General features: G+C 41.8%; 1 protein-coding gene across 1 annotated transcript in view; it reads right to left on the minus strand.

Moving 5' to 3' along the window:
• LOC310794037 (teneurin-3) overlaps positions 1 to 2,500 on the minus strand; it is a gene marked incomplete at its 5' end in the record, with an annotated part of 174,303 nt that overhangs the window by 118,200 nt on the left and 53,603 nt on the right. The window contains 2 exons of the mRNA XM_083655899.1: positions 496 to 631; positions 1,007 to 1,138. Coding sequence (XP_083512025.1) covers positions 496 to 631; positions 1,007 to 1,138 — 268 coding nt within the window. The remainder of the gene's footprint in view (positions 1 to 495; positions 632 to 1,006; positions 1,139 to 2,500) is intronic.

The following is a 2,500-nucleotide window of genomic DNA, read 5'->3' on the forward strand; positions in this document are numbered from 1 at the left end:
ACAGACCGACAGAGACAGACAGACAGACAAAGATGCTGCTTCTCTGGACATGTGGTGACCTCAGCCTTAACTGGCGTGAGATTGAACGGGAAAGAGTGTGTCACACGCCAGAGTTGGCAACCCTGTTATAAATCTGGCAATCTAATCTGCATGCTGGACTGATTTAGCCATGATATCCATGCCATTTCTCAAGGCTGATTAGCAAGCTAGGCTAACTCACCCCTTACTTCCAAGCTCTTTTGCTAACCTAACAGCAGTATGCTAGGCTAATTCACCCGTTACTTCCAAGCTGTTTTGCTAAGCTAACAGCAGCATGCTAGGCTAACTCACCCCTTACTTCCAAACTCTTTTGCTAACCTAACAGCAGCATGCTAGGCTAATTCACCCGTTACTTCCAAGCTGTTTTGCTAAGCTAACAGCAGCATGCTAGGCTAATTCACCCGTTACTTCCAAGCTGTTTTGCTAAGCTAACAGCAGCATGCTAGGCTAACTCACCAACTGCTTCAGATAGTCCATAGACACGCTGGCTGTAGGCATCTGTTTTGTCCCAGATGAAAGTGTAGGACAGGTTGGGCTGGGCGGGAAACCATTTCTGGAAGAGACGACCCACAACCGCCACCATCAGGTGAACCTGGGGACAACAACCAAAGGTCACCATGTAGCAGATCAGGTAAGGGCTTTTTTGTTTTACACCTGATACTGATTTTTTAGATTGACACTGTCGATACTCAATGTGTTGTACCAATATTCAGTATCTTTAAATTTGACCATTTGAGCCGTTTCATAGCAAAATACTTACAAATCTAACTGCATTATTATATACTGGTGCGATACCTGTGGGGTATAAGGGTATAATAGCCTTATAGCCTTAGACTGATGACATCACAATCGGCACTTGTGCGCAGACATACTGACACACTGACAGACACTCCTGGAATTATTAGATAGAAAATAGATGATATGACATGATATTTGATGTTGTGTTGTATTATATTATATGTCCCACCTTCATGAGGTTGAAAGGTATAGATGATTGTGTCATGGTGACTTTGAGCACAGGTTTGTATCCAGCAGCTCTGGAGCTCAGGTAGATGAGGTTTAGGTCACTGCCTGGGATCAAGGTCTCTTCTTGTAACACCTAGAGAGGGACACAACATGTCAGAAACAGCACAGAGGACATAGCATCTATTCTGCTATCTCATGATCTGCTCGCATCTATTCTGCTATCTCATGATCTGCTAGCATCTATTCTGCTATCTCATGATCTGCTAGCATCTATTCTGCTATCTCATGATCTGCTAGCATCTATTCTGCTATCTCATGATCTGCTAGCATCTATTCTGCTATCTCATGATCTGCTACAGTAGGCTACAGTCTTGACGTAGTATCGTCGCTGTCTGATGAAAACCACTTAACCACTTATTTCTGATTTTTACTTTTGACTATGAATACTGTATATCCATTCTCATCTATCTACTGTAGGTTTTTACATCTAAATGACCAATGAAAACATGTTTTATTGGGTAATCTATTTAACACGTACAACCATTGGATGCTAGACCTGCCCATCACACCGCCTATGTAACAGGAGAACCTCCATGCTCCTCCCCTACCTCATGAGCAATTACCCGGAATGCCATGAGGCATGGTAGAGCAGAACAGAATGTGTTTCTGGCTTGGTTTTGTTTGTTTCTGGCATCGTCTGACATGAATAGATCAATAAGGTGTTTTCAGGTTGTCCCCGGGCTGCAAACTAATTTCAAGTATGCAAATCAAAGTGGTTTCTTTTTTTCCCAATGTTTTATTTTTCAATTTTCAGAACAAAAGCAAAACAAACTCAGACACAAATATACAAAAAGAAAAACAAACACATACCAACATTACAATAATTCTACCTATTCTATAAGGTGCTTAAGTGGTTGTAAGGGATGCTGTACATAAAATCCTGTGCAAAGAGTCCATGAGAGGTTAGCGAGTGAGTTATTCATCGTTTCTAACCTCATCAAAGTAGGCCAGGAACAAGTCCCAAATAATTGAGAACTTCCCAAGTGAGTTGGTCCTCAGGAACCTGAGCCTCTCCAAATATCTGCCTCACTGCTGCCATGGCAGTGCAGCAGCTCCTTGGAAATGTGGCAGTAAGATGGCCAAATTAGATGAGTAACTACTAAGTTAGTAAGTACTTGAAAAAACTAAGATTGCAGTGTCAATTGTTTTGCTCTCAAACCTGTTTGACTGCCTCATAAAGACACAAAAGTGACTCCAATAGAAAAGCACAAGGAACTATCTGAAACGTCTATTTGAAAAATGCATGAAATTAAATCCTGAGGAAATTCCCCATTCTGACTGTTGGGGTGTATTGTTTTTTCCACTGCACTATTGCCTTTTCATTAGCCATACATTTAGTGTTCATTACAGATCCATTACATGCCCTTTAAGACTGCCCTTTTCACTGGCCTCCCCTTTAATGAGCACAGCACCACCAAAAGCTAAGTGCTGGCTT

Source organism: Poromitra crassiceps (assembly GCF_964638095.1).
Source record: "Poromitra crassiceps genome assembly, chromosome: 19".
NCBI lineage: Eukaryota > Metazoa > Chordata > Actinopteri > Beryciformes > Melamphaidae > Poromitra > Poromitra crassiceps.